The sequence below is a fragment of the Lactuca saligna genome, chromosome 7 (assembly GCF_052625555.1).
Source record: "Lactuca saligna cultivar CGN05327 chromosome 7, ASM5262555v1, whole genome shotgun sequence".
Lineage (NCBI taxonomy): Eukaryota > Viridiplantae > Streptophyta > Magnoliopsida > Asterales > Asteraceae > Lactuca > Lactuca saligna.
In genome coordinates, this window is record NC_136423.1 from 146,908,485 (window position 1) to 146,922,068 (window position 13,584).

The following is a 13,584-nucleotide window of genomic DNA, read 5'->3' on the forward strand; positions in this document are numbered from 1 at the left end:
TATGTTAAATTGTTGACTATGAATTGGATTCTACTAGTCTTAAAATGTTAGATTACACACTTATTTAATGTTAACATGTGAGAGAGATGTAAAATTAACGGCTAGAGCGAGTTGGAAATTTTGAAACTAGACGCGATTGCGAAATTGGAACTTGTGTGGAAGATAGTAGAAGGGCCCCTACTATTTGAAACATCGGTGCCGGTTTCGGGTCGGGGCAAGGTTGAGAAATTTTCAGCAAGCTGAGTGTTTCATCTTCCTAGAAATATCTAGGCTGAATTATTTCTAAATATTTTCCTCCTTCTACGGATACAGATGGCTCCGCCTGCTCGCCTTAATCAGCTCCAAATGGAGCAAGTTAGGAATATTGTCGCTGAGGAATTCAATAACGCTTTCAATGAACTAATCCCGGGCGTGACCAATGACATAATCAACCAGGTCAAAGCTCTTCTGGATGAGCGCCTCGCAGCTATTCCCGGGGGAGCGTTACCGGCTCCGCCCGTTCGGGATTCGGCATACTACTTCGAGAAGTTCAGCAAGTGTAGCCCTCCTCTTTGGAACGGTGAATCCGACCCAGTTGTTGCTAAGCATTGGGTGTTAGATGTTGAGGGCGCCTTCATGACTGTTGGGTGTCCGGACCAGTACAAAGTTGTGATCGCCATGAATCAGCTGCGAAAAAGGGGAAAGACATGGTGGAACACCATCACTGCTCTATTAAACGAGGAAGAAGTGAGCGCCATGTCTTGGGCCCAATTTGTGGAGAGGTTCGAGGCACAATATGTGCCCAAGGTGGAGCAGCAGCGGATGCAGCAAGAGTTCATGGCCTTACAGCAAACTACCGAGTCTGTTAGCGACCTGAACGCCAAGTTCTTGGAGATGCTATCTTTTTGTCCCTCATTTGCTGGGAACGAGGCCTGGTTGGTCAGCCAATACACTACCATTCTACGTACCGAGATTCGGGAATTCGTTAGCATGCAGGAGTTCCCGACTTTATCCACGATCATGGATGCAGCAAGGAGGAGGGAAATCGAGTTGCAGACCCAGACCAAGAGGAAGGCCAATGACACCTCCTCCAAGACATCCGGAGATGCCCAGAAAAAGCAAAAGCAGGGTGGTAAGTCAAGGTATGAGTACAGGCCGTCTTCAGGTCAGAGAGAGAAAAATCTGTTGATATGCTACAACTGTAAAAAGCCAGGGCATCATTGGAAGAATTGTAGGGCTCCCCATGCGAGTGCAGTTCCTCAGATTACTTCTGCTGCTCCCGTCTGCTATCACTGCAACGAGACGGGACACAAGAAGCCCGAATGCCCGAAGTTGAAGGCTGGTAAAGGAAGCGGGGGTACAAATCCTGCAATTGCATCGTCTTCTAAGGGACCCACTATGGTGACACGAGGCCATGCTCACCAGATGACTGTGGATGAGCCGGTGATTACCGCGACAGTAGCAGGTAAATTTCTTTTTTTTTCTTTTCTCTCCTGCCATTATTTAATAAATGGTAGTTAGAATTGTTTACATGATCGTATGTGGTAAAACAGGCACTTATTTGCTAGATTCCAAGCCTACTGTTGTTATGTTTGATAGCGGTGCTACCCATTCTTTTGTATCTCGCACGTTTATTAATCGTCTGGGGTGTAGTATCGGAAAATTGGCTTGCCCAATGGTTGTCGAAGTTGCCGACAACCGCACTATTTATGTCACCGATGTCTATCGGGGTTGCACTCTCGAGTTTTCTGGAGTTGAATTCCCTATTGATCTTATCCCTATTGCGATGCGAGAGCTCTGTGTTATCGTAGGCATGGATTGGCTTGATGCGTTTGATGCGGAAATCCACTGTCGTAAAAAGCAAGTTCGTGTTCGAAACCCTAGAGGTGGAGAACTTATTTATTCAGGGGGACATTCCCCACCTGGCTATGGCTTCTTACTGTTCTGCTATAGCACTAGACGACGTTCCTATTGTTTCCGACTTCAGCGATGTCTTTCCGGAGGAACTCCCTGGCTTGCCACCCGTTCGGCAAGTAGAGTTTCGCATTGATTTGGTGCCAGGTGCGACTCCGGTAGCGAAATCTCCTTACCGCTTGGCACCACCTGAAATGAAAGAGCTCCAAGATCAACTGCAAGAACTAAGTGATAAAGGGTTTATACGGCCAAGCTGCTTGCCTTGGGGTGCTCCTATTCTCTTTGTGAAGAAGAAAGATGGATCCCAGCGAATGTGTATTGATTATAGGGAGCTAAACAAGCGCACGATAAAGAATAGGTACCCGTTGCCACGTATTAACGATCTTTTCGATCAGCTTCAGGGAGCATCTTGGTTTTCCAAGATTGATTTACATTTTGGTTACCATCAGATGCGTGTTCGTGAAGAAGACATTGAGAAAACAGCATTCCGTACTCGATATGGGCACTTTGAATTCGTGGTGATGCCTTTTGGGCTCACCAATGCACCCGCAGCGTTCATGGATCTCATGAACCGGGTGTGTAGCCTGATGCTTGACCGTTCGGTCATAGTGTTCATAGATGATATCTTAGTCTATTCTAAGAGCAAAGAGGAGCATCAGCAACACCTTCGGGAGATTCTGGAAACTCTGGCAAGAGAAAGGCTTTATGCTAAATTCTCAAAATGTGAATTTTGGTTGGAAGAAGTTCAGTTCTTGGGGCATGTGGTAAACAAACACGGTATCAAGGTCGATCAAGCCAAGGCTGATGCGGTTAAACAATGGAAGATTCCGAAAACACCTTCTGAAATTCGCAGTTTCTTGGGTTTAGCCGGTTATTACCGGAGGTTCATTGAAAATTTCTCTAAAATCGCCTTACCACTCACCCGATTGAGCAAGAAATCAACGAATTTCGTTTGGGGCCCGGAGCAGCAACTGGCGTTTGATGAGTTAAGGAAGCGATTGTGTGAAGCTCCGATTTTGGCCTTACCTGACGGGGTTCAGGATATGGTGGTTTATTGTGATGCATCGCTTCAAGGTCTTGGTGTCGTGTTAATGCAACGAGATAGGGTGATAGCCTATGCCTCCCGACAGCTGAAACCCCATGAACGAAACTACCCCACTCATGATTTGGAGCTTGGGGCTGTTGTTTTCGCTCTTAAGATTTGGAGACACTATCTCTATGGAGTGAAGTTTATCATATACACTGACCATAAGAGTCTAAAATATTTGTTCGAGCAGCGGGATTTGAATATGAGGCAGATCCGATGGTTGGATGTGGTAAAAGATTATGATTGTGAAATTCACTACCACCCCGGTAAAGCTAATGTGGTAGCTGATGCTCTCAGTCGTAAACAATATGCCGAACCGATTAGAGCTAAGTGTCTCCGGATCACGATGGTGTCGTCTTTGTTAGATCTAATCCGGGACGCCCAAAAGACGGCAATACTGGAGGAAAACATCAGGCGTGAAAAGATTGGAAAAGAGTTGCCTAAGATGGAACGAGACGGGCGGGGTTTGCTGACTCGCTACGGTAGGGTTTGGGTTCCATATACCGGGGGAAATCGGAAAACCCTAATGGATGAGTCTCATAAGTCAAAATTTTCTATCCATCCTGGTGCTACTAAAATGTATCGGGACCTTCATGAGGCTTACTGGTGGCATGGAATGAAGAATGATGTGGCTCAATTTGTGGAAGAATGTATGACCTGTTGGAAGGTCAAGGCGGAACACCAGAAACCGCATGGGAAGTTGCAACCATTGGAGATTCCTGAATGGAAATGGGAGCATCTAACCATGGACTTCATTACAAAGCTTCCTAGAACTGCCCGAGGATCAGATACGATATGGGTGATTGTTGATCGTTTGACTAAGAGTGCTCACTTTCTGGCTATAAAGGAGAGCTCATCGGCGGAGAAATTAGCCGAGATCTTTGTTCGGGAGATTGTCTCATTACATGGGGTGCCCGTTTCTATCGTCTCCGATCGAGACACCCGATTTACCTCTCGGTTCTGGAGGAAGTTTCAAGAGGAATTGGGCACACGATTACATTTTAGTACCGCCTTCCATCCGCAGACAGACGGGCAGAGTGAGCGGACGATTCAGACCTTGGAGGACATGCTTAGGGCGTGTGCGATTGATTTTGGGGGTAGTTGGGATGACCATCTACATCTAGCTGAGTTTTCTTATAACAACAGCTATCACTCAAGCATTAAAATGCCTCCGTATGAAGCCTTGTACGGGAGGAAGTGCAGGACGCCCGTTTGTTGGGGCGAGGTTGGGCAGAGGGTACTTGGGAGTACCGATATCGTGCTACAGACTACGGAGAAAATCCAAGTGATTCGGGATCATTTGGTCACAGCGAGTAGTCGTCAGAAAAGTTATGCCGACAAAAGACGCTCCAATCTTGAGTTCCAGGTGGGAGATTATGTGTTGCTTAAAGTCTCCCCCCGGAAAGGTGTGATTCGATTTCGGAAGCGGGGAAAGCTCGGACCCCGATTCATTGGACCCTATAAGGTCATAGCTCGTGTGGGGAAGGTGGCTTACCGTTTAGAGCTTCCTGACGAGCTTAGTCTAATTCATAATACGTTCCACGTGTCTCAGTTACGAAAATGCGTTGTTGATGAGACCGCTGTGATACCACTGGAGGACATACAAATTGACGAGCGTCTCAATTATGTTGAGAAACCAATCGCAATTTTAGAACGAAAGACAAAAGCTCTCCGCAACAAGACTATAAACCTGGTTAAGGTGCAGTGGCAACATAGGAAGGGTTCGGAATGGACTTGGGAACCGGAATGCGAGATGCGGGCTCATTATCCGGATCTGTTTCTAGGTGTTGACTTCGAGCACGAAGTCCGTTCTTAGTGGGGGAGAGTTGTAACGCCCCGGGTTTTTCTCGGTATGTTTGTTTATTTTAATTTAATTATCCTTGTAACCTTGGGTTAATTTATTTAACCAATGTCTGATTTCTTATGTTATTGGACTCTTTTGATCGTCTTGTAAACTCCTTTTATTGAAGTCCATGGGCTATGGGCCTATTTGCAAAGTCCATCTAGTTAATAGTACTTAATGTGTAAGTTGAATCATTTGGAACACACACAAGGAAAACACTCTAAACCCTCCCTCTCTCTCAAAAATCGTCCATCTCTCTCTCTTTTGGATCAAGAGCAGCCAAGGGGCTGTTTTGGAGCTGAATTCTTGTTCATTTCCAGCCTTGATTCGTATTGGTATGAACCTTCTTATCCTTTCTTACAACTTGATTCATAACCTTGTTCTAGTTTTATGATTTCATATTCACTTCTTCTCCTTCTTATTTTATTTGTAATTGTATGTGATACATCATCTCAAGATCCTATCTTCACCCCATATATGGTGGATGATGGATCTAGGGGATTACATGTGGCAAAAGATCATGGAAACCCTAAAAGGGAGAATGATGATTTTATGTGCTTATGTTTATTTTCATGTTGATTATTATTACATCCTTGTGGCTAAATGAAATCCTAATGATCCCTAACCCTTTTTAGTACCACCATTATCATGGGGACTGAATTGGGATGATGAGCACATCTTAAAATGTGTTTCAAAAGGAGAAGGATGGATAAGCCAAAAAGGAATCACGGGTGGCTACGATTCTGTTTTCCATCAGATCTGTAGTCATTTTGTAAAAATCATATCTGGATCTCTAGAACTCAAACGGACCCCAAACCAGATCCAAACGTTCACAAATTGAGTTGGCTAACTTTCTTAAGCAGGCCAACCTCACTGATAAGGGCTTTATCTATGTAAAATAATGGCATCGTTGCTGTCAGGTCTGATCCGGGTCTGTTCTGATATGTCATTTTGTTTTCATCATTTCTAAGTCTTGGAAAAGGATCCAGAGTGATTCCAAGTTTCTATGTGTTACTTATATTATGAATTTAAGATCTGGATAATATGGGGTGTTATTTCCAATTATAAATTGGTTAGAATGAATCGACACTCCAGGTCAGTGGGCAGTCACCAGTTTTTGCTAGTGCTATGATTGTCCACAATGTGAATTTTATATCTGGAGTTTGAGAGAAGATTTTCATTCAATTCCAACTCTGAGACTTTCAATTGTATGTCCTTTAATTCTCTTATTTTTATTTTGGAAGAATTCTACTCACAAGTTGGGTAGAATTGGCCAACATCACTTGACTGTATTGTTGGAGACAGAAGTGATACACCATTTTGTAAAATTCATATTTAATTCATCTTTTGGAGTTAGAATGAGTTCTTTATATTTATGGAATCCTAAGAAATCATAGTTTCCTATAAAATTTAGTTAAAGCTATGTTTCCGTTTTATATTTTGGAGTAAATCCGTTTTGAACAGCAGGTCTGTTTTAGAGACCTTGCTGTGATCACTCTTTTCTCAACTCATAGCTTCATTACTTCTCCATTCTAACCTTTAGTCCTTCTTAGGTGAGGTTTTGAAGTTTGCTCAAGATTGGTAGCATTATTTGATTGTTAGCCATCCTTAATACTCACTCAAGGTGAGTTCTCTCACACCGTTGTATTGATGATTGTGTTTGCTAGTTAGCTCGTGTGTGATTATTTGAATTTATTATAAAAGCATGGTATATAAGTATTGTTTTAATTCGTACATGTGCACTGTATGTAACTAATTATGGATATGGGGACACCACCAAAGGATACGGATTTACCGGTGTGGTGGGTAGGTAAGATCACCAACGTAATACTCTTCGTGAGGTGCGGTGATTAGGGCCAAATGATACGGGATCTTCCCGGTGCGGTTCAAACCTACAAGTCCTTCTCGTAATATAGACATTGATTCATTCTTTGCCTTAATCATTATAATTGGAAAATGGATTAGGGCTAGTAAATATGAATGTTAGTACAATGTCTGTGTTTGAATTAACTAAGCTTCGTGCTTACGTTTTTCCCTTATAACTTTTCAGGTGTTAAGATTAAAGAGGCTAAGGCTTGACATGGAGCATCGGGACATCGCTACTAGTTATTTTGTTGGGACCTTATTATTATTATTACTTCCGCACTTATTTTATATGATTATTAAGTTGATGCATTATGTTATGACTATTTCAGTTGTTTTAATTTAATTTAAGATGCGTTTTAAAAGTTTAAAATTTTTGAAAAAAAAATTGGGTGTCACAGACAGTCTCCAGAGCAGTTCATTCAGCAGCCAGACTACGGGGTGAGTTTCCTTCCAGTAGGAACGGGTCTACGAGGTGAGTTTCTTTCCAGTAGGACATCGGTCTGATGCAGTAGTTAGATTGCTTGATGTCTTTTTGATTCAAGCATGTTTTTGTGTTATGTATTCCGGACTTCGGTCCGATACAGTATGCAGTATATACGCTTATGCTAGTTTATATGTTTATGCTATGCTATGTTATGCTCAATCAGTTTCCGAACTTCGGTTCGATGCAGGGGACAAGGTCCCAGTCTGTTCTGGATATCGGTCCGATGCAGTTAGTTCAGGACTTCGGTCCGATGCAAGGGACAAGGTCCCAGTCATTTCCGTACTTCAGTCCGATGCAGTTTCCGGACTTTGGTCCGATGTAGAAAGCAAGGCCCTGGTTAGTTCCGGACTTCGGTCCGATGCAGTTTCCAGATTTCGGTCCGACGCAGTGGGCAAGGCCAGTATGTGCTTTATATGTTATTGTATGGTATGTGGTAGTTTGGGGGAGCTTGCTAAGCTTCGTGCTTACAGTTTCAGTTTTGGTTTCAGGTACTTCTACAAGTAAAGGGAAGAGCTTGGGATGAGGGCATCGAATACACCACCGCTTCAGTTTTTGTCCTGGGAGTCCATTCAGTTTTTCGTAGATATGATTTGATACAGTCTTGATACAGTTTTCTCATGATACTTTAATATGGTTTTGAGATATTGACGTATCGGTTTTTATTTTATGATATTGATATAATGATTTAGTGATGATTAAACAAACATTTTTAGGTCGTATTTTGGAATGTTACAGAAAGTCTATAGGGTCCAGCATTATGTATGACTAGCATACACTAATGCTGCAGGGTTGGTGAAAGTTTCATGGATGGGTGAATTGTGAGATGACGGGAGGCCAGTTATGTGACCTTTAGCATTCCTCTAGGAGTGAGGACTAAGCGCTCTCTATGTGTGTATATGTTTAGGGCGTTGTGGGGATACTTGAAACAAATATTGGTAGGTGTGGAAGGTACTATGGCCCATACTACTGAAAGCACATGACCCATACGTGTATCAAGGAAGTCACAACCCCTGGGTTTTTGGTTAGAAGTTGGTTCCCAGGCTGGTCTGAGGAATATCAATCGATCTTTTGGTATATTGAAGTATGGCGATGACGACACGCTTCGGGGCAGGATCCGATTCAGGATCGGGATCAGGAGAGGGTGGTCAGGATGGATCAGTACCACCCGAGGATATTGGTCAGATGAGGACGGATGAGTTGGATGCTAGGATTCATGATATCCTACATGATCAGGTTGCGGCTATGTTCCGAGCGGAGTTTCCAGAGTTGTTTTGGTCGATCAAGACCACCATAGTTAAGTACTTCGATGAGCGCTATGCAGCTCTTGCAGAGACGGCTGCCGCTGCAGCTGCAGCAACTGTAATAACGGCAGGAGGAGGAGTCGGTCGGGGCTTTCAGTATCGGGACTTCGATAATACGAAGCCCCCTACTTTCGATGGGATTCAGGATTCGATTATTGTTATGAGACGGTTTTCGGACGTGGAGGGATGTTTCTTCACGTGTTCATTCCATGTTGATCAGAAGGTGAGGTGTGCTCTGAACTTGCTGAGGCTCGGGGTAAAGGATTGGTGGGGGTTGACTATGCGATCATTATCTGATGCGCAGCGAGCTGCGGTTGCTTGGGATCAGTTCTGAGACATGTTCAGTACTCGTTATGTTCCACAGGTGGAGTAGGGAAGATTAGCTCAGCATCTTTTTTTGGAATTTAAGCAGGATTTGGAGTCGGTGACGGAGATCACCAGGATGTTTACGGAGATGGCGATGTTTTTCCCTGAGTTTGCTTCACATGAGGCTCAAATGACTCGATATCTGGCATGCTTAAGACAGATAATCGACAATTTGTGTCTACGCAGAGATGTGATACCTTGTTGGAGTTGCAGGAGGCCGCCAGGAGGCGTGAGTTAGAGATCGAGCTTTAGTTGAGAGAGCAGAGGCAGACCCTGGTGCAGTCGCAACCTACACCGAAACAGATGAGGGCTGCTGATTATCAACAGAGAGGTCAGAGGAGTCGTACTTGTGGAAAGTGCGACAAGGTACATGAAGGAAGTTTTCGTTCTTCTTTTGGGTGCCATAAGTGTGGCAAGGAGGGCCACATAGCCAGGGGTTGCAGGCAGCAGGCTCCAGCTATCGAAGTTCGACTTGTTATCATTGTAATTAGGTGGTCCATATCAAGGCCCAGTATCCTTTCTTGGCTACCAGGCCAGTGCAGACCCCAGCGCCAACCACTTAGAGACTTACTGACGAAGTTCAGGGTCGAGTAGAGCCTCCAAAGGCTCCAAGGTGTTCTTATCAGCTTGTGACCAAGGAGATCAGGATAGCACCAGAGGTGTCGTTCATGAAGAGTCAATATTGAGAATTTATAGAGGGGTAGTATTCGGGGATGTGTTCAAGAAAAAGGAACGGTCATGGTTCAAGATTCAAAATCATCAACAGAAACTCAAATTCCTTGAAGGTCGATGATTTAGTTTGGATCCATTGAGCAGCATGTTATCTTGTCGTCGATAGATAGTGGTTATTGCTCTAAGTGGGGGAGATTAGAAATTATCGGATGGGACATTGTTTTGAAGGATGTTGCCTGATGCAGTTTGGATGTCGGTTCGGGAGTGGTACGATGAGGAGGTCCAGTTTGGATAAGGACATTGTGTGTATTATGGATTTTGAGCGAATATCGAGCATGCTGCTATGCGATAGCATCCGGTAGGGATTGCCCCCAATTGTTGGAATAATGAGGGATATGCAAAGGGCTATGTAGGGATTGATGATTATGTGTTTAGTCATGGGTATGTATGCGTGTTATAAGATAGCGATGTGCTCCATCAGTGGGTGATGTAGTGTGAGGATATGTCTCTACGACAAGGAATAACGATGCAAAGTTATGGTTTAAGTCACCTTGGAAGAGGAGAAGGTTAGTAGCTCCGGGTTTGGAAGTATGGACAGAGGATCTAGAGATAGCGGATTTGATAGACTCGGGAGCAGTTTAGACCGGTGCAGAGGACCATGTGAGGATGTATCAGTAGTAGGTTGTGGATCTAGAGATCATGATAGTACTATTCTCTATCGTGGTACGTTTGGAGTAGATGTGATGACGGAATTTGGATGAGTTGAACTCGGTGGGGTTGAATCAGAGTAGTTTTGAGGAAGCTGCAAGGTTGGATCCTTGGGTTTCAAGTGTGATTGTAGAACTTGAGGTATGTGTGCAGTGGTATTCCATCATGAGGATGATCGGACCCTATGATTGATTGGACCTGATGTGTTTGGTATTCTAGCCTGAGGCTGATTGGACCAGGTGTGAGTGTTGGTTTCTGTAAGGGTATTGTTGTATGCGTGTTTGGGAATGAGCTAAAAGAGAGCAAGTGTAGGACCTGTGGTTCCGTTTCGGGTCGGAAGCTTAGCTTCCCCGAGGTTGAGTGGTCCTTTTTATAGCAATTTGGAAGAAGGCAGGTGATGGTTAGTTTGGGCATCCTATTAGGGAGACGTATCCAATCTAACCTTCTAAGTAAAGGGCATTCCATAGATGTAAATAATTAATAGTACATGTGAATGAGTAAGTATTTATTCGAGTTGGAGCTCCAGTGGGATTATCCTCCCTTGGTCGTCGTCACGCTTTAGGGGCGTGAATGTGCCTTTCGAGATTTGGGTAGCCAAAGTTGCCAATTGGAAATTTTGAGGGAAAAATCATATTGAAGTGGGGGAGAATTTTAACGCCCCGTTGTAAAAGTAATTATTTATGGATTCCCGAGATCAAGAGTAAGGGCGTTTCGGTATTTTAGGGGAAACAGGTTTCATTCGAGAAGGTTTTGGATGGGGGTGTGTTGCAAGAAGCGTAGGGCTTCTCGCCACCTTTTCGTGGATATACAGTACGTCAAAAACGGACTTAGAATAAAGGAGTTATGACACTTTGAAGATATTGACATTTATGGAACTTAATGGAAATGCATGCATTAGGACACACGTGGGTACGCCCAGCGTAGGCTGGGTTACACCTAGCGTAATAGAGTGAATGATCACGGGTACAACGCAACATATGCCCAATGTACTAGAGTTATGCCCAGCGTACCCTCAGAGTCATAAAACCGTAATTTTATGGCTAGGCATTATTTAAAGAACATAAGGGATCAACCCTAGCCTCCTTATCTGTTCCCTTATCCTCAGAAAAAACCTAGATAGTCGTTCCATCTCCATTGTTGGGTGTGTTTGGCCTTATGGGGTTTAGTTTGGCAAAGAAAATCTTAGAATAGGAAAGAAGAGGTTGGCAAAGAAGAAAACTTGGTGGTTGGAGCTTGTAGATCCGAGATAGCATCACCCTTTGCAACCACTTGAAGGTATAAAGCTTCTTTCTTGACATCTATTTTGTGTAAATCTAAGTGTGGTGAAGTTTTGACACCATTTGTTGTCAAAAAAAAACCCATTATGATGCATGATGTGTTTTGGTAAAGATAAGTTGTCCTTTCAGACCATAGGAGAGGTCTTGAGTGAGAAAAATGAGGTCCCAATGGTTTTGGTTGTCCCATGTATGAAGTAGGAAGGTCTTAACAGGTTAAGACCTTGAGTTAAGAGCTTTATGGATGTCCAAAAGGATAAAGTTTGGGACTTTATAAGTCCTAGGCCCTTTTTGTCACTAGATCTGGCATATGGGCTTATGTGCTTAAGCCATTAAGCACATAGAAGGATTTTTGTTCAGACACGCGTATGGCCAGCGTAAATTGTGGAACGTCCAGCATATGTGCCTTTTTGCCTTTATGCTTGGCGTACATTGGAGGTACGCCCCACGTAATCTGTCTATATGGATCATGAGTTTTGGGGCCATGGTTTGGGGCATGTTAGGGTATTTGGGCCATAGTGGGCCCTCATGAATCATATTATATGGGTCAAGGAATATAATTTAGGCTTAAGGTGAGCCCCATTAAGGGATTGGGCCCAATTTAGCAAATTGGGCCATTAGTGAGTCATTAGTGGGCTTGAGAAGCTTTTCTAGTGTTGGGGATTTCATGTTGTGGTTTTGGACCTTACTCATGGACCAGATTGGGTTAAGGGTAAAATGATCAATTTACCCTTAGAAGGATATTACTTTGGGGCTAGGTTCTTTTATGGCATTGATAGTTTGAGGCGTTAGAGGAGCCGCGGTGTGGAGATTGTCAAATAGCAGTCTAAAGGGTACCAGCAGTGTTTCAGCAGTTCAAGGTGAGTTCTCAACACTATACCAACAGGGTCTACGACACTAGGTCGGTCCTTTGGGATTTTATCCCGGAGTTAGTATCTGTTTCATGTTCATGATCAGTTAGATTGGTATCCTGGTACTTAGGGTGTTATGCGGTTATGATATGTTGGATTGGTACCTTGATAGATAGAATGGTGCTATCCTTAGCAGTTACTATGATCTGTGCTTATTGCTTCATTGTGTGTTATTTATATGTCGATATACATGGATGGCTTGGGTTAAGGTGGTATCCTGCTTTGTGCGGTTGAGGCCAACATACTTGGGGTGGTCCGGATAGGCTGTAGGCTCATAGGAGGCGGTCCAGTCATGCCGAAGGCCCGACAGTTAGTATGATCAGTGCTTATTGCTTGATTATGTGTTATTTGTATGTCAACATACATGGATGGGTTGGGTTGAGGCGGTGTCTTGCTTTGTGCGGTTGATGCCAACATACTCGGGGTGGTTCGGATAGGCTGTAGGCCCGTAGGAGGCGGTCCAGTCATACCGAAGGCCCGACAAGTAGTCCGGAAAGGCTGTAGGCCCGTGGGTGGCGGTCCAGTCATGCTTAAGGGTCGAGAGTAGTCCAGATAGGCTGTAGGCCCGTAGGAGGCGGTTCATTCATGCTGAAGGCTCATTATGTGTGTTGTCTGTAGTTGCTATATGATATGGTTATAGTTGTATGGTGTTCGTAATTTGGGGAAACTCACTAAGCTTCGGGCTTACAGTTGTTGATTTTGTTTCAGGTACTTTTGATGATTACGGAAGGCAAAGGCGTGATCGTGCACCTCCTCATATTTTCATGATTGATTGTGGGGATACTCTGATGCTTAAAATATTTTTAAAACAAAGTGTAATAATATAATGGCTTTAAATGATTTTTGGAATGGATTAAAAAAAATTTAATTGGTTGGAAATTTTTGGTCATTACAAGTATGGTTATAATGAATATTCACAATAAGTATTAACTAATTATTTACATAAAGATATACTATTCCTAAGCTTTCCCAAGGAATATTAACTATATGATACTCAGTATATATAAAATAAGGTTAGATAAAAATGAAATCCGATAGACAGTGGAATGTATGACTTCCGCCTCAATTCCTGTTCCTTGTTTGGTTGTGGGCTTAGGGTAGATTCACCCATTCAAGTGCCTTTCGATCTCGGTTACATACAACTCATATGTATTAAGTTATCATAGGAGGGTAGTATCA

The 13,584-nt window shown here is 43.5% G+C and overlaps 1 protein-coding gene across 1 annotated transcript; it reads left to right on the plus strand.

Moving 5' to 3' along the window:
* Nucleotides 1–312: 312 nt before the first annotated feature.
* Nucleotides 313–2,029, plus strand: LOC145007325 (uncharacterized). The gene is made up of 2 exons (XM_078966283.1): nt 313–1,444; nt 1,533–2,029. The coding sequence occupies exons 1-2, from the start codon at nt 313–315 to the stop codon at nt 2,027–2,029; spliced, it is 1,629 nt and encodes a 542-aa protein (XP_078822409.1).
* The last annotated feature ends 11,555 nt before the right edge of the window (nt 2,030–13,584 follow it).

Excerpts from the sequence above, each read along its gene's own strand:
- LOC145007325 (XM_078966283.1), top strand. The coding sequence starts at position 313 with ATGGCTCCGCCTGCTCGCCTTAATCAGCTCCAAATGGAGCAAGTTAGG. Across the intron at positions 1,445-1,532 it reads GATTACCGCGACAGTAGCAG|GCACTTATTTGCTAGATTCC; the intron begins GTAAATTTCTTT and ends GTGGTAAAACAG.